This window comes from Bombus fervidus, chromosome 7, assembly GCF_041682495.2.
Source record: "Bombus fervidus isolate BK054 chromosome 7, iyBomFerv1, whole genome shotgun sequence".
In the NCBI taxonomy this organism is placed as follows: domain Eukaryota; kingdom Metazoa; phylum Arthropoda; class Insecta; order Hymenoptera; family Apidae; genus Bombus; species Bombus fervidus.
This window is the reverse complement of record NC_091523.1, coordinates 14676947-14703264: the sequence shown is the minus strand read 5'-3', so window position 1 is coordinate 14703264 and position 26318 is coordinate 14676947. Positions and strand designations below refer to the sequence as shown.

The 26318-nt window shown below is 42.4% G+C and overlaps 1 protein-coding gene across 3 annotated transcripts in view; it reads left to right on the top strand.

Annotated features, from left to right (window-relative positions):
- Nucleotides 1–6589: 6589 nt before the first annotated feature.
- Retn (retained) overlaps nt 6590–26318 on the top strand; it is a 136829-nt gene continuing 117100 nt past the window's right edge. Inside the window, exons 1-2 of one of the 3 annotated variants that reach the window (XM_072006440.1) lie at nt 6590–7540; nt 7645–8100. In XM_072006440.1, the coding sequence (XP_071862541.1) occupies nt 7996–8100 (105 nt within the window). In that variant the 5' untranslated portion in view covers nt 6590–7540; nt 7645–7995. Of the gene's footprint in view, nt 8101–26318 lie in introns of all 3 variants that reach the window. The other 2 variants (XM_072006441.1, XM_072006442.1) reach the window with 2 other exon arrangements.

The window sequence follows — 26318 nt, the reverse complement described above, 5'->3', positions numbered from 1 at the left end:
TTTAGCATAGAGAAAGACCAGGTGGCGTCTTCGGCCAGTCTTCAGTCAGTCTTCGACAGCCGTCGATCTCTAATTATCTGGAAACACAGGTAGCACAGTAGCAGGCTTCCCTGTCTTCTTTGCTCGATAATAAACGAATATTTTCATGACAATCGTTCACACGCAAGAAAAGGATGAGCCAAGAGACGTTCGACCGGGCATTATCTCACCTTGGTTAATTCCTCCGCAGGTTTTCTCGCTCAACCTCCCGATCCATCGACAAACGTTCTCGCCTCGTCTCTTCGTTGCTCTCTCGTGCGCGCATCTTGTCTTTCTTCCCGGCCAATGAATACGGAAGCGACGAAAGCTGGAATTTCCGGTTGATTCGGCACGCTAACGATGGGGTGGTTCAACACCCCGTAGGGACCACGAACACTTACGCGGCGATCCCCCCATTGTCAACCTTTTGCCGCAATCTGCTCGTCGATTTGCACAATAATGGACACGCACCGGCGAACAGCAAATTAGCGGAGAGAAACCGTTGAATCGGTTTCGCGTCTGGCATCGCACGCTCGCGTTCGTCAGCGCGCGTTTCGATGCTAGACGCGACTTCCTTCTCGATCGTCGAGTTGACGCCAAACGAACGTGATCGACCGTGCAACTTTGCTAAAAGAAGGGAAGGACGAAAGGATCGTGTAGAGGCGAGTGAACCAACGACCGATGAATCGATCCGCGTTCCAGGAAGCCGAGAAACCAAATCAGCCGCCACGAAACGTATAATAGAACCGGATCATTTGCATTATTCTAATGATTGGTTGTGCGTTCCACGTACGGTTTTGCGATTTCTTTGGTAAGTTGGTGCAACTTGGTATCCAATCGACGTTTCTCGAACGTGAAAATGTACCTACGACCGTTGCAAACTATGGACGAAACTGCGCGACAACAATTCATCGTTGCAATGATTCATCGTTGACGAAAAAAAGGCCAATGGTCTCCTGTAATTGAATATTACCGGCCTAGATTCCCGCGATCCGATTCCACGAACAGAGTACCATTCCATTCCTGCGTATCCGTTCTTGCATCAATATTTAATCGTGGCTAACAAGATGGCGTTGGTATGCACGCCACCCAGATGGGCTATAAAAGCCCAACCAGGCCCCGTAATAGTTAACTTACGTTCTCGGTACATCCTTGCGCAGTGGCGTTAGTGTGCATACGTCCATGTATCGACGACAACGCGTCTACATATTATACGCTGAACAGAGAGAGAGAGAGAGAGAGAGAGAGAGAAATAGAAGAGCGAAAGGAGAGAGAAAAGTTCACGAGGCGTACAGAGAAAGAAGAGAAACGTGTAAGATTTCCGATGGTAGAACGGAGAACGAAAGAGCAAATAGTCGGACCTCGTGGCTAGGCGCAGGCCTGAGAATTGTCAATCGAAGGTGCCAAGAAACGAGAGAATGTCCCGAGGCGCCCGAGGCGCGGCTTCTCAAACATCCTTCCTGTGTCAGGGGCCGCGAATATTCCCGGACTTGCGCGTTATTCCGAACGCATCATGATTACTCGCGTAGTGTATTTGCGCTATGGTCTATCTATGGAAAACTCAAATATAAAGACCGAGAAGGTTATAAAGGTGAGAGGAACTCGATAAGCCACGTGTTTCGCCTTTCTCATAGAGTAGCTTTAAAATTTAGATTTTTCAAATATCGTTTCCTTTCGCAATTGTATATTTGCTTCTACGAAACTTCCTCCGCTATGTCTCCTCGTTTCAAAGGTGTTCCTTTCTATATTAGTCACGACGCGACGTTACGATCGAAAGATCGATAAAAATCTACACGCTTCTTACTTTCTGTTCTTCTTACTTCTTTTTATTTCGCAGGAATCTAGGTTCAGGAAAACTCTGTAACAGATTCGATAATCGTTTCGAAAAATTTTACAAGCTAATCAATTTTTCAAAAGTCTGATATGAAAGTAAGTCAAAATTATTGACACGAACGGTTCTCGCTGATGTGATGTTCTCGTTGCCAACCAAATATAAAACGCATTTAGGTCCGATAAACTGCTTATAGGGGACTTGATAACTTACAACCCAATTAATTCTCGAGATAAGATAAGGTAACATAAAACTGACCACTTATAAGTATTTAGAAAGGACAATCGGAAGACCGCTGTTACGGTTTATTCCGGAGATTTGACCTAACCCTTCATACCTTTTGCTAATGTACTTAGAGATCCTCTACGATAGAAATAGGTTTACTAACAGCCGTTTGGAATTTTCTACAATTTTTCGATTACAGTCAGGCATACGGGCGGATGCGTAGGGAAACACGTGTGCGTATTACGTATGACGAATAAATTATACTCGTCTCCTGCGACCTAATGACGCTCGTGGTTCGAATGAAACGAGTATCTAACCCCGAAGCAATTCACGAATTTTTATAGTCCAACCTTGCTCTTGTTTCAGCAAGCAGAGAAGATACCATAAAAAAATAAGAACCCTTAAAAGATACCATAGGTGAAATCTCGTTTCATACATATGCGAATGATCATCATCTTGCAATAATAGGAACATTTCTACCTCTCGTTCGATATTAATGATAATAATCTCTGTTTTAGTCTTGCTGTTAAGGAAGAGACTTGGTTTACAGCTTCTTCATTTTTCTAGGACTATCCAAGCCATACATGTTTCCCACATTCTCGTTTTATTCATTTCTTTTCTAATTTTGTTTTCTAATCTATCTATTAACGTCATTTCTACCGTTACGCTTTCCTTTCTGGTTACTTTTATCCGCTAATACAGACTGGTAATTAATTTTATCGATTTCTAAAACAAACAAAAAATATACCAAGATGAAATTTCACCCATAATATCTACTTATTATTATTTTCTAGTATGATTTTCTTCGATAATAGCTGTTATGTTTTAAGAATTATTAACGTTCTTCTTTAGCGTAAAATTCAAATCGTACGCGGTTATCGATATATCTTTAACAGCTGGAAAAATGCATTGGCGTAAACAATGGTAGAAAAAATGCAATGAAAGCAAATAATAGCTATTAATATTATATTATAATATATATTTAATTTATCTGTAAACAATTAGTATTATCCTAAACGAACATAAAGATTCCCATAACCAAATGCGAGTGTTTAGTAGTTTGAAGTTGGGGTCTATTTCGGTTAAAGAAGTTCCTATATTAAATTTTGAAAATTGCAACGGTTATATTGAAATGAGTGCGGTCAAGACTAACCAAGGGGGCTCTTAGGCAGGTCGGATGACCTTCCAAGAAATACCGTAACGGACAATGACTACCTACCGACTCGGAAATTAGATGACCGATGAGTTTTCACTTGCTGTGCGAAGGACCAAAGGAATAGGGGCGAGCTGTGATTTCTTCGATGACTTCACTTTCCAATTATTTCCTTTAAATCATTTCTATTCGCAATTAAATTATCTATCCATAATTAAAGAAAAAAATGACCTACATGCTTGACCATGGATACGATTTACTCAATACGTTTGGTAGAAATTTTATTTTATTTTGTTTACTGCTTTGTGTTATGCAAGTGAATGATGTAAGTAGAATGAACGCTGTGAATAAAATAATGTGTCAACGCTCCAAACTTTCTTGATTCCTTCGCTTTTGTTTGCTTGGTGTTATAGCAGTTACTGCGATGAGTCACGATACCTATATTTACACGCAGAGACTTATTTTCGCTACTAAATAGCCATGATATTTTATATATTTTTACACATTATATGCATTCTTCTATGATAAGTTGATCTTTGAGTTACGTATAAACGTATAAACGTCTGCGATGATTTTTAAAAGCGCTCTAATGATTTCTAATTCAAATTACATTTTTTCCGTTTTCATATTCAACGTCGCGTAGATGCGACTAATTTCCCAAAGAAATAAATAAAATGCGACTAACTTCACAAATAAACTGATATATCGCAATGTTTAAAGCGCCGATAAGGAAGAACCAAATTTTTCTTCGGTCAGCCGAGATTTCCTCGACTCGACCAACCGAGCGGAATCGCAAATCGCACGAGTAAATCGTACATCGTCCGTGGCGTGCAATTATCTCGCGGTTGGTCCGCGAGGTCACAGGGGCGGTTCTTAACTGCGGTTCGCTTCGTTCCTCGCGTAGATCCATATACCCTTATAAAGGATCACGTTTGTAAATCATAAAATTCGCAGTTTCACACGCTCTCCACTTCGGCCAGCCCTTCTCCCTTTCGTTCCTCGTCTCGTTGGCGGAGGAGGAGAGCCCTCTCCGCGGGCTGCAATTACCTGCAATTTGTACTACGAACAGCGTATACGCCATCTTGTCTGTATATGTGACGCGGAGCGCATGCAGATGGCGTACAAACGCGCGGGAGAAACCGGCAGAAGCCTGGGGAACGAGGCGAAAATGAAAGAGGAGAAGCTGTAAGACTTGAAACCGTACACGGTGGAGAAAGGAGGACGAACCGCGTAGAGCAACGAAGAGAAATAGAGAGCAAGACGGGACGAGGAGAGTTAAAGAGGGTGCATGTTCTGCGCAGACGTTGCACACCGAAGAAAATCGTGGCGACCGCGTCGCTTTTCCAGTATTTCCGTTTTATTCCATCTACGCCAATTCGTATTCTATTTTCTCCTTGACCTTCTTTATCTTTGTAAGAAAATATCGTAATTTCTTGAATTCGAATACGTATGTTAATACGTATCCTTAATGTTTGCACTACGAAGGAAAGGAACAAAGATGGTCGAGTAAGAAAAATGAATTACTTAAACAAACGTAGTTAGTATCCACAGTCGGTTTATCGAAATTTCATCGATTGAATTTAATTGCATATCTGATTGTGCATCTCTATTATACGAACGAAATATCGTTTCGACGCGTTACGAAAAATCGATCGGAAGAAAGTTTCAACGTGATCATTAAATAAAACTTCGTTGTAATGAAAGAAGTTTAAATAAATAAAACGTTATTTTTGTATATTTAGGAAAACAGAAGAAAAATTGACGAATAGAAATGGTAAGTGTCTACCAAAATAAACCGTGACAACTACGTCACATAATTGACCAGATCAGGATGTTAATCGATCGACGAATGGATCTAGATTTTAATACCACTTAACGGCAAGTGCATGGATCGCATTTTCTCGTTTCTTCTTTTCTTTCTTTTCGTTGCTTGTGTACTTTTCGATCTCGTCCTGCGCGATCACCGATGTCCCGCATGGTTTACTACGGCACTTATTTACTTCGTGTACTACGAAGAAAAACACTTGCGATACTCTTGTCTGTTTACAACGCTATGTCTTGCCAATTATATACATATATACAAGTCGCTTGGTGCTCGTGGGAACAATTTTATACGACATCCAGATGCCAGGGTTCGTGTTTTTCTAATATTCCGTTCATGTTGGCGGATATCAACCAACGTTTGTAATAAAACCTGTAATCGAAGAGCTTGCTGGAAGAACTGAATATCTAATTTTGTATAAATGTAGGATTCCGAAAAAGAAATATGTATCAAAGTAGATACTTAAAAAAATAAAATTTAATAATAATAATAATAATAAAATGTCTATGCGAAATCAGATAACTGTATTTTCTTGGAAGATAAAGACGAATAGTACTTTGGCGTTCATTGTATTTCGTTCATTATTCGATTATTTTCGCTCAGGTTTTTGGGTGTAAACGAAAGTCGCGCATGTATAGACAAAGGGGATCGTTTACGAATGAACGGTCAGGTCGGTACAATATTTCTGCGGTCGGCCGCGGCCGATTTAACCTACAAAATACATTCACAGTCCAACGGCCATGTTTTCGAAATTACGTATTCATTTATATTTCGCGATGCGAATCCTCGGAAACTGCAACCAAATCACGACTCTTTCATAGTCAGATACATAGTAGTGTACAATTTTCTGCGGAAACATCGTTTCTATCACGGAACACGATCTGTTGTCTAATAAAGGGAGAAGGTAGGTCTCGTGACTGACATTTTTCGCGGAGTATCGCGAATAAGATCGTTGCAATCATGGTCAATTAGCAGGGACCTTACGCAGCCATATTCTCGATGGAACATGATACGAGTATGAAAATGTAAGGGGAATCGGGAATGGACTCGGCCGTTTCCATCGAACCCTCGCCCGCTCGGGACAGCACACGAGTTAACGAGCGTGCAGGAAAATGGAGAAAAATATAGACGTCAAGCGGAACGTGGACATGGCCGACGATGGTTATCAACCATGGTAACAACACTCTGCTTGATAATTGAATTCCTCGTCAGAAAGTGTTGCAGAAAATCATCGTATCGGTAGATTTATTGCAAGCTGATCTAAATTTTCGCGCAAAAAGCATGCATTGGATATTTCAGGGTGAAGCGACCGAGATGAAACGGAAGCGAAAACACTCGGGGAAACTCGTGCGACCGCACCGAAAATCTTCGTGATCCACGCTTGAGTTCGCCGCATAGGGGTCGTTATCCGGCAGGGTGCGCGAAGAGGAGTATAAAGGGAGGGAAGGGAACAAAGAAAGAACGATTGAAAGATATAGGAGAGAAGAAGAAGGCAGATGAGGGAAAAGAGGGAGGTGTGGATACCGGGCGTAACCAGTCGGTTTACCGCCTACCACAGCCTGATATGCGCTGCCAGAAGACGGCGTTGGTGTCCCAGGCCTCCGCCCACTGGATACTATTTCGCCTGCCCGTTCGTTCTTTCCGCCAGCGAACGTTCGAAGCCTATACCAAGGCGTGGAATAGTAGAGGGGGATTGCGAACACGACGGAATATCCCGGTGTCAGAACCGATGGGGACGCGAGTGTGCGCGCGTCAGCTCCGTGTTCGGTAGTTCCACCGTTTCTCCGTGGCATCGTTTGCCGGTCCGTACTCGTCTCATTTCCTCGCGCACCGTTTCATCTGATCGGTGAGCTTGTTGCAATTTTTTCTTCGTTATATTTACACCACTCGTTCCGAATCGTAGTCGTTCTCGACTACGTTTAGTTGCTACGATGCGGAACAACGTCGATGGCGAGTTCCCTGTGTAGCCGCGAAATCGGTACCAGTCACAGTCCGTCTTTGTCACGTTCGTGGAGTTTTGCGAACGCACCCGCTTACCTTGTGTCCTGTTCCTTTTCCCTGGCTTTTGCCCCTCAAACCCGGCTACGAGGCGTCCCTTTCCCCTCTCTCCCCTCCTCTCAACTGTCCTTTCTTCCTTCCTTCCTTGCTTCCTTCCTTCTTCCTTAGAGCTTATTCCTTTTTGGTAACGCCGAGTGCTCGCATTACCACTGCACTGCACACAACACTGAGGAACACGTAGGCGAAGTGTACGCGTGCGCGCTCTTCCCTCGTAAACTTTCCACCTTTTTTTTCTCCACTGTGTAGTGTGTTGTGTATTTGCTGCGAGACGAACGTTTGCGATAGAAAGCTCGCGCGCATGTCAGCCATAAGCGTGCCGCGTGTGTTTCTTTTACTTTAGTGACAGAACAAATTTACGACGTTAAGCGAGGAACACCCACTATCTTCTAAGACGACATCGATCGAATTTATCTTGCATCGGAAATTGGAATTGGTTGGTATTGTGAATTTTTGTGTAAGAACAACGAACATTTCGTTGCACTATACAAAAGTATCAACTAAAGGCATGACCACGTATTCGCGTTGTTTTGATTACAGTGTTTCTTCGCGGTGTCGGTGAGACGTACTTCGAACTCTGTTACTTTTCACCGGTAACGTGACACTTACCGACGGAGCGATATTAATTCGTTTGTTTCGCGTCACGTGCGATTGGTGTGTATCGAGGATAAAAATCATACTCGCGACCGTGCGCGCTGATCGTTTCACGCCGTGATTTCGTTTCTTTCGTAAACGGTGATAAACGTGAGCGAACCATCGGTTCCTCTTTTTTTATTCGCATTTTGGCAGCGTGTTCTGCTGCGGCTGTGTCACTCGTGTCGTGGGCGACCGCGTTGCGGTAAAACAGTCAAAATTCGGGTGAAGAACAGAGAACCGTTGCCATCCTACGCGATGGAAATGAGCGACGAGTATCAGGACATGGGAAACCCCGGTGGAGGGGTGGCAATGGTCAACATACCTATTGCCCATCATCAACATTCGCCTGATAGTCCACTGGTAAGTTTTTTCATTTTTTATTTATATTTCATCGTATTTTTTTTCTCCGTACAAGGACTTGGATGTATATGTTAAAAAATATGGAACAAAAAAATAAAATAAAAAATATTGCGAACAAAAATGATTCAACCCTAACATTCGATAAAACGGATGAACCTAAGATAGATACGAACATAAAATATTCGGTGTAAAAATTGATTTTTCATTGGAATAAGTATATTATTATTATATATAATAAATAATGTGGTTTAGTCCACTATCTTTGCTCTGAATGCCTCGGCTATCGATAACCACGTGACTTGCCTCTCTATGTTTCTAAATGGTAGTTTCACAAAAAGTCGATACTCGATCGACAGACTCGTGTCTCGATATTCGTACGTTCGTAAAGACATAAGAAAGGAAACGGCGATTATAAATTGTAACTAACGATAGCGTCGAAAATTCGTTAATTCTATCATTGAACGTAAAAAATGTAATTTAACTCGGACAGAATTGCGTCGTATCCTGTTGTCACGAGTTTTCGATTGGTCGATGGATAAAATTGGCTGACAATAGAGAACGGCCGTGTATTTACGTATTTACGATACACATCACTGAAAATACAGCGAAATGCTACAATGTGCCAGAAGGGCAGCATGGTTTACAAACAATGCCAGACCGACCGCCTTTGCGGCTTCGTAAGCGTTTTTTATGTATCTCAGCTACGAGTTTTATGCACGTGCCTATCCTGATATAAAAGTCACATTCGACTTGTTTATAACGTGATCGTCCTAGAAACTTCGATGAATTTAATGCTTCGTAAATGCTACGCCTGATAATTCTTGCGTATTTTGAAATCTTCTTTAGAATATCGTAAAGGTAGTACCAACATACTACCGAAGGTTGAATAATTTCGACGATATTGTTATGGATCGTCGATATCGCGAAATTTTTATACGACCGAGTTCACAAGCGTTCTAAGAATAACGATATCCTTGGTGGAGGAAAGATAAAGCTATATCAAATAAAAGAGCACCTCGGTCGTTTTCGCAGCAGAATTAGCACTGTTATTGTTGGCGCGTTTGTCCATAGTCGACTTAATTTTCAACGGCAACCCTTTCACGATAGTGTCCTCAAGCTTTGGCTTTCGCTTCTCCTTCCATCTTCGATTTCCATTGGCATTATATCTTAAATCGTGTATACCATTTATTATAGGTAGGTATAATGAATTTCCATACTATGTTGTTCAGAATTCATTGCCCATGCGAACGAATGTTGAACTTTGTTCTTACGGGATAATTTCTCTTCTTGAACTGTAATTTCAAAGATAAGATATAAGTTGTAGAGGGTGTTTATGAAATCAAAAGAGATTTATTACTTTCGTACCCGGATATCTGCAGTGTTCCCGACTTTATGTCTCATTAATGTATTTAAGTACTTTACATCGGACAACTTTATACCCCATTAATGCTTAAATAGTGACGTCATTAAAATTCGTAATCTATTGTGACATTATGATTTCATAGCAAACAAACTAATTTTTAATGACTAGACTCTTATTCTATCTCACTCGTGACGTCATCCATCATAAATTTCGGATAAATAGGTATTTATTTTTCTCCTAAAGATTTCACCGATATATATATATATATATATATATATACAGTAAAATTCGTTCTGCTTTAAAAGAAAATTTTTGATTGCAGACACAAACGGACGAGTAGCACCAATAAATTACGAAGCAATAACCGATCTTTCGTAAAAATGTTCCGTAGATTGCAATTTACACTCATAGAAATACAATATAAATGATGGCCGTCTCTCCAGTCACGAATCTCAATGGTTATTGACAATTTCAATCTCTCGGTTATTTCCCGCAGTAAAATATTCTCGTGTGCGTTGATATTTTTATCCTTTCTTTTATCGTCTATTCTTTTCCACGTCTTTTACACGCTTCCCTACTTGCAATGCCGGCCCCATTACAATACTTTGGAATAATAATAACCCGTAGCGAAGTATCCGAACGTTTCCACTCCCCGCCATCGCGGATCAGCCAACGAGATCCAGGAAGCACCGTATTTTCGATCTTTGCAATATGTCCGTTCTAAAAATACGTTCATCGATACGCGCGACCCCTGCTATGCCGCGTATATTTAACAAATTTTACGTAATCTCATTCGCGGCGGTGCAGCATGTCGGTCGCGAGATCACGCGAGGGGAAAGTTGCTGATTGAACGATGATAGCGCGAGTGATGGGATCAAGTTCACTATGTATCCATGTATATCGTAACTTATAAATGCGAATCAAATTCATCGTATCGTATTTGCAAAGTATTATTCGCAAGCTCGTTTTCAATTTCGCAATGAGTACTAGCAAATTTCTGATGATTTATAATCGATGATCACGGTATTTGGACGAATTAGATACCTTATAAGTAATAAAAACTAATAATTGAATCGTAGAGTTAGAAAGGCATTACCATTACATTCGATTTTTATGAAAAATTTCAGAGTTTAGCAAAGGCAATATACAAACCTCTATTAGGTTGTTTCAAAAATTCTTTTCGTTTTGTAACGAAATAATAGAATAATAGTAATTTTGTAATTCAACAAAATAATATAAAACAAATAATGTTTTGCGTCTATTATCTCCTTATAAAACGAAATAAGCATTAGGACACCCGATACTTTCCGCTGTCTTCATATTCTTGTTATTGCATCATAAATCTATTTATTCCCATCATACATATGTATATAGCTTCTAATTAAATTGCAGATTTTTATGCAAATTTATATTCTCATGAACATTACAAAATTACGGAACCTAGATGGTGAGTTATTTCGTTCGCTAAGTATTACGAACAAATATTATATTTTTAGCATTTGTATATATTTGGATGATACCGCGTTAGTACCACGTAAACGCATAAAAAATCTGCGCTCCACTATATACCAAGTATGTACCAAATCAACTAATGTACGTTCAAGTTTTTCATTAAGTGTAACAAGTAAGTGTCCCAATACTTAATACCGGCCGTGTATCTGCGACGTGCTTGAGCCCATCGCTAAATAGCACTGTAAACAAGGGGAATAAGAACGGGTTAACGAGGGTTTCGCCTGGGAAGAAGATCCTTAACAGCGAGCGAATTGCCCGGGGATGAACGACGCGACGCGTCGCGTTGTCGTTGCGCCACGAGAGAGGTGTAAACACGAACCCGGTTGATTCAGTCTGAGCTCGTTGTCAGCGTGTGCGTGAGCTCGTGTCACAGGCCACTCTATACGTCGAGTATTTGCACGTACGATCGCGTTAAGGGGTGAGCTGTGTGACGGAACGGGGAGAAAGAGGGGCGATGTAATTCGCGCGCGCGCGCGCAAAGAGAGGGAAAAGAGTTGGAAACGGGGGAAAGAAAGGAGAGGGCGATAATCGGGTGAAGATAGAGATCCAGGTAGTACAGGAGAGGGAGCGAAAGAACGCTCGAAGAGGGGGGCACGAGGGGCAGCTTTACCTGGGTCCAACGTCGAGGCAAACGGTGTGCAGAACGTGGTACAAAGGCGGGGATTCCTCTTTCGGCCAATCGGATCGGCTAGCGAGTGCGCTCGCTTATATACACGGTTAGCCTGGCTGTTTCACCTGCAGACGCCATGTCGTGACGTCATGTTTCGTTAGGACGGGACCAGGTAAAACATGTGCGGTACCATTGTCGTGGCAGTGCTGCTAGCGCCACCCTGGGACAAGGGTACCTGAGATTCTTTCAAATTCTGACAGTTGAGTTAAGGTCGGTCGATGTTCGGACGAATGAAACGTTTGAAGATGGAAACGCGTATACCTGTACGAATCTTTATATTTGATTGTTTCCGCGTAGTTGCCAGGGCGACAAGGTTTTAGTACTCGTACGGAACGTGATTACAGTCTAGCACGATCATCGCAGAGTCGATTTCGGGTGACGCGTTCTATTCAGCAAGGTCGTATTACAATTTTAAATTACAATGAACAATGAAATATGTAATTAATTCTATTACTTATACTCCGCGAAACGTGATATCCATGATATTGCGTGTTGTACATACTTTTACATATTCATTGCCTTATGACAGCCTTGAAAATCTTTTGTTGCTCACCGATGACCGACATCCTGTTGAACACGTTAATAACCTCTTCCAGTCAAATTTCAGATAGGTATCCATCGAACAATTTGATCTTCATTCTTGCGAATAGCAAGTGGTTGGAGTATAATCATATAGGTATATATAGAGAATGATCATTCACGACTGTTTCGTGGTTCGACATCCTTTGATACAACTTTGACAGTTGGCAAGGTGCTATCTTCTGTTCTCTAATTAACATTCCCGCAGAGGAACGACCAATTACGTTGGATAGAGGTTTTGATTAGGGACAGACTTTAGGTGAAGAACGTCCTTGACAGTGTATCAGTGTTTCTTTTTGGAGGGGTTGGTCGTGCTATTCCCCATTATCTTGGCGGAAGATTATGGCGGAACACGGCCCTAGCCACCTCCCTCGAGGAGATGCCAACTATTATTCGGCCGTTTTACGATAGCCCTATAAAAATCTCATAATTAGATTTTGAAGATAATATCCTACCGGAGCTCGACCCTTAGCCGCGCCCCGGCCCGTAGCAAGGCCGGGCTGAAAATTGCAAACACCAATCTCTTCTCCCCTTCTTTCTTTTTACTTCGCAGATACATTTGCAATATGCTCGACCGAGAAAAGAACAAAAGGACTTTCTGGACTCGTTCTATTCATATTATTTGACTGACAGATGCTTAATTTTCATAGTCGTATCTATCTACATATGGGAGTGACCGAGACAAGTCGATACAGAGAGAAATTACCTCGACACTGCGTTTACGATACTCCATCACTTCGAATGTCGCATGTCGGGTGTCCAGTGTCGGACATTTACTATCATAGAGTGTGTACATTTCATTTTGATCGAGTTACTGTATACGGTATACCAAAATAACTTTTTTCCGTATTAACCTGTCCCTTTATCAGTTTGTCCTGTCTGTCTATCTTGCATACAAAGAAAGCAGACATTGTACGGATTCGATGACTCGTAATAATGCAAATGCACAATGCTGGCATGTTTGCAGTACACGTGTACTGAAAATACTCCAAAACTCATTACCACTGGCTAGCCGATAAGAGGTGTAACGCAACGGAAGGTCGGTTGACGTCTGGATCAAATTTCGCGCGCATTTTATGCGTGCTCGCGTTTCATATTCTATGTATATCGTTCCGCGAATAGAAGTCACATTTTCACCCTTAAATAAGTATCAATAATCCAAGGAATCCGTGTATCTTCTATTTTTTGAATTATCGAACAATGCTGAATAACTGGAGGTTTCGGAGCAAAAACGAACCTTTTGAAATTTCTCAATTTTTAATTTTAGATAATGCATTCTAGTTGAAACTAATTTCACAACATTAAAGTGATCTATGTCCAGATCGTGCACAATTCTAATCAACCAAGATTAGACAAACGTATAATCACGGGTATAACATTTGCATAATGTGAACATTTTGCAAATAAAAAAGAAAATAATTTCCTGAACGAAACTTAAGATTGCTAGAATATTCTTTTCTGCGTAAAATTTACGAATGAGAGTAATTTTTGTTACGAGCTCTTTAATTCTAATTTTTTTTTATTAAAAAATATCTATACAATCGGAAACAGCTTGAAGAAAATGTGTTCGAGGGTTGATATTTCACGAATTGTAGATGTTGGAGGAAAGACGAATCGCCATTGTAACACATAGTTATCACTGTATAACGTCACGAACACAACGATTCTATGAAACGGTGTTGCAGGGGCGAAGCAAAGGATTAATCGCGCGAAATCGCATAGCCTCGTTCGTGAATTTTCAAAGACGGTGTTGGACGCGGACTAATGGATCGGTGAGCACGATTTTATCGCGAAGATCGCCGCGATGGCGTCAAAGCGGTTTTCGCGTTCATCGGGGCGCATCGTTGAGGACGCGATTCGCGGAGCGCGCATGCATTCCTCGTTGCAGCTGCAATGCGCGTGATCGCGATCCAACGGGCCGTGAGCCCGTGAGCACAGAGTTTATGCCGATGGTGGGGAATCAGTGTGGCCGCGTAGACGAAAGGGGGGAGAAAGAGTGAATGAAATAAAGAAAAAAAAAAAGCGGTGGACCAAGCTGAATCGCGATTGGTCCAAGCTCGTGCCGCGGTCACGCCTGCCTTTATGTATGCGCCGTGCCGAGAACTCCGTTCGATGGAACGCCGACGCGCCGATATCTCCACTCTGCTTTCGATTTCGATTTCTTAGGTTCGCGTGCGTCGTTTAATGGCAGCCGACAATTCGTCGTGACGCCGCCGTTTCACACGTGTCGCCGTTCGCTCGAAATCGCATGTGCTTTACATGCATCGATTGCGTACGAGGATGAAATAATTATTTCTTGGTAGTATTGACGATATTCTTTTTTTTTCCTCCTTTTTTTTGTTAACTGAGAATACGTATCGTATTTAAAAAATCATAAAAACATTATTCTTAAAATTTGCATTAATAACATGAATTTTGCGTCATCGCGCTGTTTGGAGATATTTATTTTCGCGATAACACACGGTAAATGTATTAGTGATACAAGTTATCGATACGTTCGAATATAAAGCTGATAGGTATTTTGCTTGGTTTCGTATAAATGTTCGATGCGAAGTAACATTATAGAAGTCTTATCTCTGGTTAAAAATGAGTTGCCATTGATCATGTTAACGATCACCGGAATTAGGCATAATCGATCGAGGGTCATCATATCTATTGCCATAATTTCTATCGTCATAACTTCTATAATTAGGGGGTGATTATATGTTGTAAATGGTATGCGTATAACCTTCAGCGTGTGTCAAACATTCTTTACTAATATTCTTTATAGTTGTAAGTGGTACCTATTATTATAGTAATTATACATCTTAGGTGGCGTCACACAACGTATCAAATTGTGTCCCATGTGCCGATCGTAAGAATTTCCGGATAACCGTCGAACATCGCGTTACATTTAACGATTCAAGTACTTACATACTCTCATCCGCCTCGTTGATTGCTCGTGGATCAGCAACCACGGATATCCCTAGTTCTGTGAATGTAACTGTCAATTACACGATGTCTCGAAGAGTTCTTTAACTACGTTGCCTTCTATCTGTGCGACGAGCCTTCTGCGTTCAATATACCCTTAACAGTGCAACCTGGAACGTTCCTTCTGTTACAAATTACGAGCGAACGAGGAGGAATAAAATTCTGATAGCCTCGCTTTCGTTTCTGTTCGATGAACTGTGCTTCATAAATTATCCTGGTCTTTATGGTACCAGTCGTTGGTTCGCTGACGAACACTGAATATTCTATTAACTTTTTTGTCATCCCTTGAAACTAACTTAGCCAAGGGCACGTAAAAAAGAGTCTGTAATTTGGCGATTATTTTTCTTTGAAAATTGCATTTTGTTCTATACATATTGTATTGGTTCTATTTTCAAACGAAGCGGCATTGTAAAATGTATTTGTAAGAAGGGCGGTTGGAGAACGTGTATACCAAGGGAAAGCGAAAGACTGTGTAAAAAGGTGGAGAACGACATCGGATCTGATTTTGGAAAAGAACAGGCTGCTGTCTCTCGGGTTTGTTTGTTGTCTTCTACGAGTCAAGTGGAACTTTCTAAGGTTAGCACCCAATTGGCTATCACACCCCATCGTGCCTCGGAGGGAAAGGTACGAGCGGCCATTAGGCAAGACTTATAAGGTGGCTACTGCCACCAAGGTGGTCGTAGGGTCCTCTTAGTTGGAAAAGACCCCATGCAGGTAATGGGCCTGGCACGAGCCTACCGACTCTCCCCTGTCAGAGCTGGCATATACCGCCTGTAAAAGCACCGCCAAGGCCAAGTCGATTTCACGCAGACGAGCTTTCACAAAACTGCCGTTTCTTGCAGGGACGAAGTTTCCTTACCTTCCCTTCTGTGCTATTTTATCCTTTTGTCATATCGGAACAAGCGAATTATTTTAGCTGTGCGTGCTCTCGGATAATCGAGAGACTGCTAACTAAGAATAGTAGATAGGCGAATTCTTTGTCTCTTCCTTTTCTTTTCTACCGTTTCCAAGAATCGTGAATAGTTTCTCTTAATTTACAATCGGTGTTCCGTTTTCCATTCTTCGAGGCAAGTTTGCGTCATATCCGGCGTGGAATGGAATATCGATCGGACTTACACATTATTTTACGATCGTGAATCGCTCGTATAGCGTGTCGCCGGCAAACTTGAAAAAGGGAAATCGTTCGTATTTTTGAGTATACCCCTACTCTCGGTTGGGATATTTAATTTGAGCCACCTTGTGTATCGCGCGGGGTCCTAAGTAAACGCTAACTCGATGGACTCTCGTGGATGCTCGTGCATGCCCGGCGACGAGGAAGGCGCGGAGGAAAAAGGCGAAACGGGTTTCTTCGTCGAACTCGTGCAAACATCGAGAGCCAGAGACGTGCCACGACCGACCACGAACCCTCTTGTTGACTCTTCAACTTTACTCGCGCCTTTTGCTCTCTCTTTCTCCGATGGCGCTGACGCTTCTTCGTTCTCTTGGTCCGAGTCCTCTGCTGCACGGTACACCGGTCTCCTCCAGGTCGGTCGGGTCGTCGACTTCTTACCTGGTCGCTTCGTGGAACCACGCGAGAAACGGAGAGAGACGAGTTTAATTTAATTTTGTATATGCTCGTTGTGTGATGAAGCAACGTCAGGACACGATTTCGTGGCGGTCGAACTCGTGGTGTCGCGTTTCGATCGGTCGAAAGTAGTTGCTTGGATAACGATGCCAGAGAAATCTCGGGAAACCTTCGAGAACCTCTCTGTGGAACGCCTTGGTATTCGTTTCTTAATCCAGTGGCTGCTCGAACGAATGAAATTATCGGGAGAACTCGTGTCTCGCGTGCGAAGAATCGGTATTGAAGGGGAAACGAGTTCCGCGGCAAAGGTGGTGCTTTCCGTACAAGTTGTTAGAACACAATGATTTATCGAGGAATAACTTTGGTTAATATATTTAATAGGCTAGAATAATCTGTTCCACGAGGTTGAACGTTGCCTATAGTGGAAGCGGTTTGGCAGGAGGCTGTTGCTTCTCGTCAGTATGCAACTGTGTGCACCGAGCGTAATGGTGGTTTGCGCAACCAATGCACTTTGTGCCTTAATGCACACGCACACGGCAACTCTGTCGTGCACTCGCGCCCGCGCGCCGATACCGGAACGGGACTCGCGTATATATACGTGTGTGTGTGTGTATATATATATATATATGTGGCCACGAAAGAGATGCCTGACCAACTCTAGTGCCGTAACTCGCCCATTCACGTATCATTATCCGCACCGGTGCCTGGATAACGCTGTTGCAATCGGTGCAATTATATTTTTACGATCTTAGCCAAGGCTTCTATTCCGTGACTATTAATGTTCGTACGGCCACCTCGATGTTCTACGATCGGGGATCGCGCCGGTTTCTAACCTAAATACTCCGGATCTGAGAAGGCAATTGTTTCTCTCGGTTGTGTACCGTTTTGATCGGGGTCGATCGCCTCGCCTGGGAATGGCGGCGAAATAAGAGGCATAGGAGCGCCCGCAAAATAATTTTACTAACGGTAGCTAGAAGATGTTCAGTGCGTACGCGGAAATTTCCATTCCCAAAGTTTCTTCCTCGTTAGTTAGATAAGAGCGTTTTTAAGACGACTTGACAGACAGACGGATTAAGATTTTGTAATCTTTCTAGAATTTTTCAATTATCGACGCTTTTCTATCAGGTTTTAATTATGGGCTTCGTAAAACGTTTATACGGGTTTTATGTGAACAAATAAAGAACGTGGAACTTTGTATTAAAGTAATGGCTCAAATACCCGTATACTTTATCTTATCTTACATTTGCATATAAGCCTTATTTTATTTGCTTTATAAGAAGGTTCGTAAATCCTTCTAAAATATATATATATATTTAATAATAATAGCTAGAACCTTAGGTAGAATGACTGTAATACTTTTATAGCTTGAAGGTGACAATTAAGTTTCAGCTCTTTCTGCCTCTTTCTAAATTTGCATTTTATGTTATAAACTGTAAAAGATTAATTTAGGAAACAATCGAATAGTAATTTGCTTTTGCTTAAGCATATTTGAGTAATTTTTTACTCCTTACTTCCTTTAGTAATTTATGTTTGCATTAAAAGTTGTAAATCGTGGTATGGTTGTTTTTTCAATGTCCGTGGAATATCCCATAGGAAAAGGATTAAGGCCCTAAGAAGAATAGCTTTTACCATGATCATAGAAGATCCGCTCTCTTAGAAATTATGCACGAGTCATTTCGTTTTCTAAGGCAATGTTCTTTTCTTTTGCCCTGTTCAAACAATAGAAATAATTTTGTAGAAAGTAACTGTCAATAGACAGGTCAGTTTGATGACTTTATAACTGCTACAAGGACATGACGATAGGCACTTTTTCTTTTATCTCATCCGCAATCTCAGGATATTTTCATCTTCACCAGGTAACTCCATAAATTTTGTCATTTCTTGTTAAGATGTGATGGAACCAAACAATCTCGCCGCGATGGAAACAATAAGGTTTCCTCTTCTAATTTTGATCTGAAGATCCTGCAAGTTTGATAAATATTTATTTCCTGTGAATATAAATATTCCATTGAATCAGTGATTTATTTATACATTGAAGTTTCTAATTTTCATCGATCATCGAACGACACGGCTTTGAACTACATATGGTACCAGTCATTGTCTTGCTAAAACATCTGTGATTTCTTTGTTTTTTCAATTTCTATCAGAGGATCGATTGTCTGCTTACTTTGAATTATTTTATCCAACTCGTCACAGGTACATCGTTGTCTATCGAGAGCAAATACAGAACGAAACTTTTCCTCGTTAGAGCAACTATTAGCACGTTCGCTGCTACCAAAAAGCCATATGTAATGGTACTGCCCAAAAATAGAAGTTTTAAGATTTACGAATAAAAGGACTACTCGTTCTTTTCAAATTCGTCATCCCAGATCTCCGTATCGTAGAAAAAATTCCCATATTGTTCTACTATATATCTGTTAATTTTTGGTCGAAAGGTGCGTTCACAATGGCATTCTATATTTTTCACGAAGCGAAAGTTATCGAGCGTACGTAAGCTCCAGCTGTAGCAGCGCTAAAATATCGTGCCGCATCCACCGGTATTTACCGTTGACGCTTTTGTAATAATTATCCATGCAGAGCGTGCAGCTGCGGCCAAAGTATCTCGTAGCTGGGACGACCGAGAGCGTGTTATTATCGATATTTATTACCGTCAATTGATTTTACTAAGCAGAGATATAATAATCGGGTATTGCGGTTACTGCGTACGAACGAATCACGCTCGCAGGATTTTGCATCGTTTCAAACTATGCACTTTACACACGCCCTACTTTCGTTTTAATAAATCCGTGGATCGTGCCGCTGGTAACGCTGGCTTTGATGTCTTCCGTAATGGGATATAGTCCCTCGGAGGATTACGTACAAGTGTATCTCTGGCCGTTTCTTTTTCATCCGAATGAGGACATACCGTTTCGCCTTCGCGACGACTTTAGTTTCGCGCCTTCCTCGTCGTTAATTACGCCGTTTCTATCGGCGATATTTTGTTGCCTCGTCCGATCGTCGGAAACAACCACGTTTTACGACCCTACGATCCCTGCAGCAATTTTCTCGAAAAACTTGCGATAATTTGCTATTTGATTGTCGGCAATTAAAACGTCGAAGGAAGTACGGTTGGAAAAAGTTCTGTTAAAAACATTGCAATATCGCTAGAAATCGTAACAGAACGATAAGAAAACACCTAAGCTACGAAGGAAATAGCATCGAAGGATTGTAAGTTAGAGGATTCCGTTAGGGACATCCGTTGAGATTTAGGATTCTGGAAGGAAAGGAAGAGTTGATTGGTTACTGGATCCAATGCGCCGTAGCAAACACGCGGACTAGCAGCCTCGGGAATCCAAGGACGAACAGCAGTTTCCCTTCGGATGGACCTGAGGATCTCAGGCAGGGACGGTTCCTAGATGGACGACGACGATATCGACAGTCATTGTGTATTGAGAGCCTTGGTATCTCTTTGGAATTATCGATCGAGAGGGACCCTCTCTCTGGGGGGTCTTAAGACAGTCCTGGGCCCTGTTGTGTCTTGGAGAAACTTCGACCTCGTCGTTTCCTTCCTCGGCACAATCTTTGTCACGTTGCGGAATTTCGTTTTTACTACCGCGCTATTTAGAAAATAAACGATCGATTTTATTGATTTATGTGCCAAGTACCGTAAGCATAACCATGGACGATGAAAAAGATGATATATGGCATAACAATATTTGGCAGGTAATCTATGGTCTACCTAGTCTATGGTAATCGAAAGAGACACGAAAACACGATGGATAAGAATTCGTTTGCGTATTTACATAAGATATGCGAGGAAAAGATGAGAATCACTGGAGGTTGAGTTGTATCTAGCAAAAGGGACATCGGAGGGTAGGCCGCACGTGCCGACCGTATGTTTCGAGACGAGAAGGTTTTAGAAAAGAACCTTTCAATTTCCGTTCTCGTAGATCTTAGTCTGCCGTTAATGCATGAAATTCAGATGCTACCGTTGACTGGATCGTCTTACGTCGCAAGAATGTGAATTTATGCGGCTGCTGCCCTTGCACCGTAACGCTTATTGTTACGCAATTCCTCTGCCATAAATATCTTTCTTCGAACGTGATCATTACGTTGTTAAACTCTTTTCGTTTTGATTCGACTTTCATCGAACGTAACAGTTGGCGAGCAAATTTTTTTAACGCAACTAACGGAGCAATAACGTTTTCGCGTTAATTCTCTGCCGTATTTATAGAAGATCCTTGAAGGCTGTCGTGACGATAACATGGCTGGATTTTACTTGGTAATTTTTCACGCGCGTCAGTGAAAATCACGTAGCCGACTATTTTTCTTTTTCTCCTTCTTCTTCTCTTTTTTTTTTCTTTTTTCTTTTTCGTTCGCCGCATGGTCGGTTGGGTCGAGCAACAATTCCAACAATCGTAGAACGGTATACACGCGGTCGCATTGTACGGGTAGTCGCCGTTTGTTCGTTTGCGGCAGCGATTGCATTCTGCCAGCCGAGACATCATTGTCGCCCGCGGAATACAATTAGCAGTAAATTAGCATACGCCATCGGGACCGATAATAAAATCCTGCATATTATAACGATTGCATCGGATCTCACAATGCCGTTGTCGACCACAAATTATTAATTTAATGGCTGAGAGCCGGCTTGTGCTACTCGAACGCGGAGTGAGGGAATTACGACTCGGGAAACACGCCGTCATCCGATGGAAATTCTCTCGTGTGCCACGCGGCGAAACAATGCAAGTAAAAAGAAAATAGCCGTCCGCGTGACAACTTTAACATTGTAACAATTGCGCTGCAATCTTCGTTCGACCGGTTCTTCTTTGAAATCGCACGCGTTTCCGGACATTTGCATAAACTCGAGTGAGAGAGATGACGTTTCTCGTTAAAGACACACCTGTTGTGCGCTACTCTCTCGTAGATAGATAACGTCTGCTTGCGTGAAATATTCCAACGGAATAGAAACTTCAATTTTCTCCACGAAGATAATCAGGGTTAAGCCGGGGAAAGTTACCAGACACCAAATGGGACTGAAACCATCGTTCGTGGAAGGGTAATGGTGTTTTAATAAGAATGTTGGGGGTCGTGGAAAGGATCCACGCTGGTCTCTGCGTTACAAAAAGGCAAGATAAACACGTAAAGATGGAGAGGGGTGGTGGATGTTTCCGAACGAAAGAAAAGAGAGGGTGATATTTCGGAGGTTATGCTTGGGGCCCGTGTCGCGCCATCAAACTTCGAAACGGAGGTTCGCCTCTTGACGTCTGGCGCGAGTTGCATTCGCTCGTAAAGGCGTCTCGTAACTCGAGGCGTTATAGACATCGTCGGGGGTATATAAACGTCTCATCCTATGTACTTACCGACCGTTCTCTCTCTCTCTCTCTCTCTCTCTCTCTTTTGCTTTCTCGACCGGTGCACGTCGCTTATATACCATCTTCGTATGGTATATACCACCGATACACAGACCGGGGCACGTCCTCGCGTTGAATACGCGAACGCGCTATCCGCAGAATGCACATAACGGGCTCATAACTCGAAAGACACTTCTTTGTAGTGGCGTGCCACTCACGTATACCGTATCGACATTATCAACGGATAGCCTGGACACGTCGGCTGCTTCTTACGCGGTCGAAACGTCGTATTACGGAATGCAGCTGTATAACGTATATGTGTACTTCGTAGCGCGAAAAACGTTACGGCTATCGCGAGCTTGGAAACTACTCGGGGCAGTAATGGCGCGCCGCGTAATTGCCAGGGATTTAGTTGCGAGAGGGTTAAACGCCGCGAGTTGTTGAGATGTCTTCGAAACCACGCGAACCTGCCGCTCGCTGAATTACGAATATTATCGGCCGGAGGATTTCATGGATCTCTACCGTTTTTACTAAGCTGTTTTATCGTCGTTACGAATATCGATGTTGCATGGATAGACAGTCACGTTCGCAAGAAGGGCAACTAGGTAGCAGCGATGCATTTCACCTTAAACGATGTTTCGTTCGCGTGCAGCTTTGATGCTGCTGTTGCAGAAACACCAGAGGGCTTATTTTTCTGCGAACGCTAGTTCCTCGTTTTTTTAATCCATCCGTTTTGCTTGTAGATTCGTTTGGTAGGTTTTTCTTATGGAAATAATACTTTGATATTGCCGAGTGTAATTTTTCCTGGATCGTTACGAAGGTTGTTGGAAGAAGGTTTGCGGCGTAGGATCGAAACTAGTCGAAATACCGCGAGGGAAATAAAGGATCTAGACGATCAAGAAGAACGGTAGAGACGGATGAGAGGGCTGGGTAGGAAGAGCCGGCAAATGACTGCGAATATATCGCTGGAGCGTTTCGCATCGTGCTGCCCCGAGGATACGCGGCAGTTGAGTATTCGTTCTACAGACAACGTTAAGGATTTCAAAGCGATCGAATGCATTCGTAATTGCCCTTCCTATCTTAAAGCCATTCCTTTCCTTCCGTTTTTGTTTGCTCTCGGAAGCGTGAAAAATCAGGTTCAACGATAGTAACGTGCCTGGACGTTAAATAGCTGCCGAAGAACGCCGGTGTGTTATTAAACAATTGCGTTGGAATCGCTGAACACGGCCCAAGCTAGATTCGATACCGACGTAAATAATATAAATCTTCGTGACCGCTCTCTCCTCCGCCGTATCATCATTCTCGGAAGTAAAGTACAATCTTGGAAACATCTTGTAATATATTTTAACCCGGAGGGCGTTCATCCCAACGCTGTATTTCGCTCTGGTCTCGCTATACGCGAACAGGCATCGTTCACGCGGCCCGATACGGGAGTTCCGTGACTCACGAGGCTGGTTTCACTGGAAGCTAGCGCGAGAGATATCCAAGATGGAACTCTGACTCGTGGTGGAATGAAAAGAGGCAAGATTGGAAGGGAATCTCGGAGCAAGAAGGGACAGGAGCGAGCGAGATCGTTTTGAATATATCGCTCGGGGGCTGTCGAATCGCGCCGCCCTGTCGACTCCAGGCCGAATCCGTTGCACGCCGGCAGGATTCAAGATTCGAGCGCGGATTGGAGGAATCCACTCCTCCGGTCTGATTCTCCACGCTCGCTTCTCCAGCTTCGTGTCCTCTTTCCTTCTCCTGCCGTCTTTCCCAGAAGCGCAGGACATCCAGCCAACAGGAACAAAAGTTCGCCCCGTAAAAGATCGGCGTAATCGTTATAATTAGAGATCGTAAAGCGTCGAAGAGGGCCGCTCGCGCTTCGATGAGAAAGCAGGAGGGAGGAAGAGAAAGAGAAAGAGCGAGAGAGAAAATAAAGCGGTAAGTAAAAGAGCAAAGGAGAAAGACGGAGAACGTTGCAACGCGCCACTCCGAAGAAACTTTGTTCAAACTTCGATAACTATAATTTCGATACGATACCGAGCAGACACTCTCAAAGTAAATTCAAAGCCGATCGTCGAGATTTTAGAGTGGACGAAACGAGCGAAGGTATCTTAGCTACCTCGTCGTCTAACGATACAACTTTTCGTCCGCAGACCCAGTCCGCACCCCGGGACACCTGTGCAGAAAGTATATAAGGTCTATAACCACAAGCGTTTAATGCACGCTCGCAGACAACGCGGGACTACACGAATTTTATAGGCTGTTCAGGGTTTCGGCTTAATAGCCGAATTCCACGTGCACACGCGGCCACTCGTCAGCCACGCCGTTTCTGCAGCGGAAATTGTAAGCGCTCCTATGGCATCGTCCCACGATTTTTAGCCCTCTATTGTTTCTTCGTAGTTTTCTTTCTGCCTTACTTCTTAATTTTCTTCGTAGTTTTCTTTCTGCCTTACTTCTTAACCTTCTTCGTAGATTTCTTTCTGCCTTACTTCTTAACCTTCTTCGTAGATTTCTTCCTGCCTTATTTCTTAACTTTCTTCGTAGTTATCTTCATAGTCCTCTTCACAGCCTTACTCGTAATTTTCTTTCTAAATCTCATCGTAGTTCTCTTCGTAGTTTTCTTCATATTTTTCTTCATAATCTTAACGATTTCAATCGTATTACCGTTTCTTTTACCTTCGTCAGTTTTTTGTAAATGCGCGTAATAATTTGACACGTTGACATCGATAAAAACTATATGAAACGGAATAACACACTTGACTATGTTGCATCGTAGAAGCAATAAAACCGATTACAAATATTCATAAGTCTGTCAGCCAATGGCACGGTTGTTTCGGAGCAGATGCTTCTGTCTAACTATCCGAACAGCTCCGCGTGGAATCAAGGAAAAGAGAGAGGAACGGAGAAAATCGTTGATCTTCCATCGGAACGTGAAAGTTTTTCGACCATCGTGAAACAGACCGAACAGCTTTAAAGGCGCAATTTGTCTAAAGGAAAGCCGACAATTAATATAATTACGCGTTCAATAAGAATTACCATACGCCTAGAAGGGTGGTCGCGTAGTCCAGCTGCGCGTTTTTTCTCAGCCTCTTCAGGATCGTGATTTTTTGCGATCCCGGTTAGACCGTAAACCAAGAGAAAAGAATCCACCGGCTTGTCGAAAGACGCGAACGAAGGGGGGATGGTCTTTATCTTACAGAGAATAGTCGTGTCGTTCCTGCTTGCTTCGGTATTATTTTCTGACAGGACGTCTCGCGTCTTAGCGTTCGCAAGTAGTACCTGCCACCGTGAGTCGATCGTTCGGCGTAATGTATTGCGAAATTTACGATAGTAGATCGTCTGCGCGGCGGATATGAAAATTTGTGGCCTATCGCGTTCAGCGGCGCGCATCGCGTTGCAATCGTTAGTCGGGCTGAGCTCGTATAAAGCTGCATATCAGCTTAAGGGGTAAAGCTAACTCGATTAGTCGCATTATTGGTATCGGATAATATGCAGCGCAGGGGTTCCTGCGCTACCGGGGCATATTAGTAACAGAATCCGTACAACGCTGCCTCGTTTGATATTACCTACCTTACCGCGAGCAAGACGGGTGTGTTGCGTTTTCTTACCGAGCTCACGATCGACCGCCCTACCGTCTCCTATAAGTACTTACTCTTATACACTAGTGCACAAAAGTATCCGGAAACATCGATCGATTCGTAACAACGGTATTGCGAACTTTCCCAAAGCGTACAATTGCGTCATGAATTAGTTGTTAGAAGCAACACCTACTACCCTCTTATGGGATCATTAAGTTGGAAGTTTAAATTATCTGTACAAAAATATAACGATAATGTATTTTATTATTTATCGTATGTACTACTGTATGATATATATATATACATTTGCCATTTATATTCGCGGTTTAATGGCAAAATTATAGACAATAAAATGAAATTGTAATCCATATATCTTTTACAAGCGTATCTTCGTCGTTGTTTGTATTTTGTATCTTGCGTGTCTCCTTACTGTGTCTTTTAATAAGAAAGTTCTTTTAAATTCTTTTGTACCCATAAAAATGTAGTAATCATTGCTTCGAACGATTAATTCGTCATTCAATTTGTACACTTCAGTCAAATTTCAATACTGTCCCTACAAATCGACCAAAGTAAGTTTCTATATACTTATGAATGGTAGTGTACCTACATCCACGAGTCTCGTGCACGTACGCGTCTATACGTATACCTCGTAAATCGAACGTTT